At 61.2% G+C, this 693-nt stretch overlaps 1 protein-coding gene across 1 annotated transcript in view; it reads left to right on the forward strand.

Moving 5' to 3' along the window:
• Positions 1-656, forward strand: part of OPN1SW (opsin 1 (cone pigments), short-wave-sensitive) — a gene marked incomplete at its 3' end in the record, with an annotated part of 5,186 nt that extends 4,530 nt beyond the window's left edge. Inside the window, exon 2 of the mRNA XM_009883295.1 lies at positions 417-656. Within this exon, the coding sequence (XP_009881597.1) occupies positions 417-656 (240 nt within the window). The remainder of the gene's footprint in view (positions 1-416) is intronic.
• Positions 657-693: the final 37 nt, after the last annotated feature.

Below are 693 nucleotides of genomic sequence, written 5' to 3' on the forward strand. Positions count from 1 at the left end.
GGATGGAAGGAAGGAGGGATAGAGGGATGGAGGGATGGAGGGAGGGAGGGAGGGAGGGAGGGTTGGAGGGATGAGGAAGGAGGGATGGAGGGACGAAGGGGTGGAGGGATGGAGGGAAGGAGGGATAGGGATGGAGGAATGGGGGAAGGAGAGATGGAGAGATGGAGGGATGGAGGGAAGGAGAGATTGAGAGATGGAAGATTGGCTGGAAGAATAGAGAGATGGAGAGATGGAGGACTGGATGGAGAGATGGAGGAATGGAGGGACGGAGAGATGGAAAGACGGAGGGAATGAGGGAAGAAGAGATGGAGGGAAGGAGGGAAGGAGGGGCGGCGGTAGGAAGGGCCGTTTGGACAGACAGACAGTGGCCCTGCCAGGAGCCGGGGGCCGATCCTGACCTCCCGCTTTGGGCTCAGGTGGCCGCGCAGCAACAGGAGTCAGCCACCACGCAGAAGGCAGAGCGGGAGGTGTCCCGCATGGTGGTGGTGATGGTGGGCTCCTTCTGCCTCTGCTACGTGCCCTACGCGGCTCTGGCCATGTACATGGTGAACAACCGGGACCACGGCCTCGACCTGCGCCTGGTCACCATCCCTGCCTTCTTCTCCAAGAGCGCCTGCGTCTACAACCCCATCATCTACTGCTTCATGAACAAACAGGTGCCCCCGGGGACACCCGGGCGATGGGGACATCCTG

Source organism: Charadrius vociferus, unplaced genomic scaffold (genome assembly GCF_000708025.1).
Source record: "Charadrius vociferus isolate BGI_N301 unplaced genomic scaffold, ASM70802v2 scaffold904, whole genome shotgun sequence".
NCBI classification, from domain to species: domain Eukaryota; kingdom Metazoa; phylum Chordata; class Aves; order Charadriiformes; family Charadriidae; genus Charadrius; species Charadrius vociferus.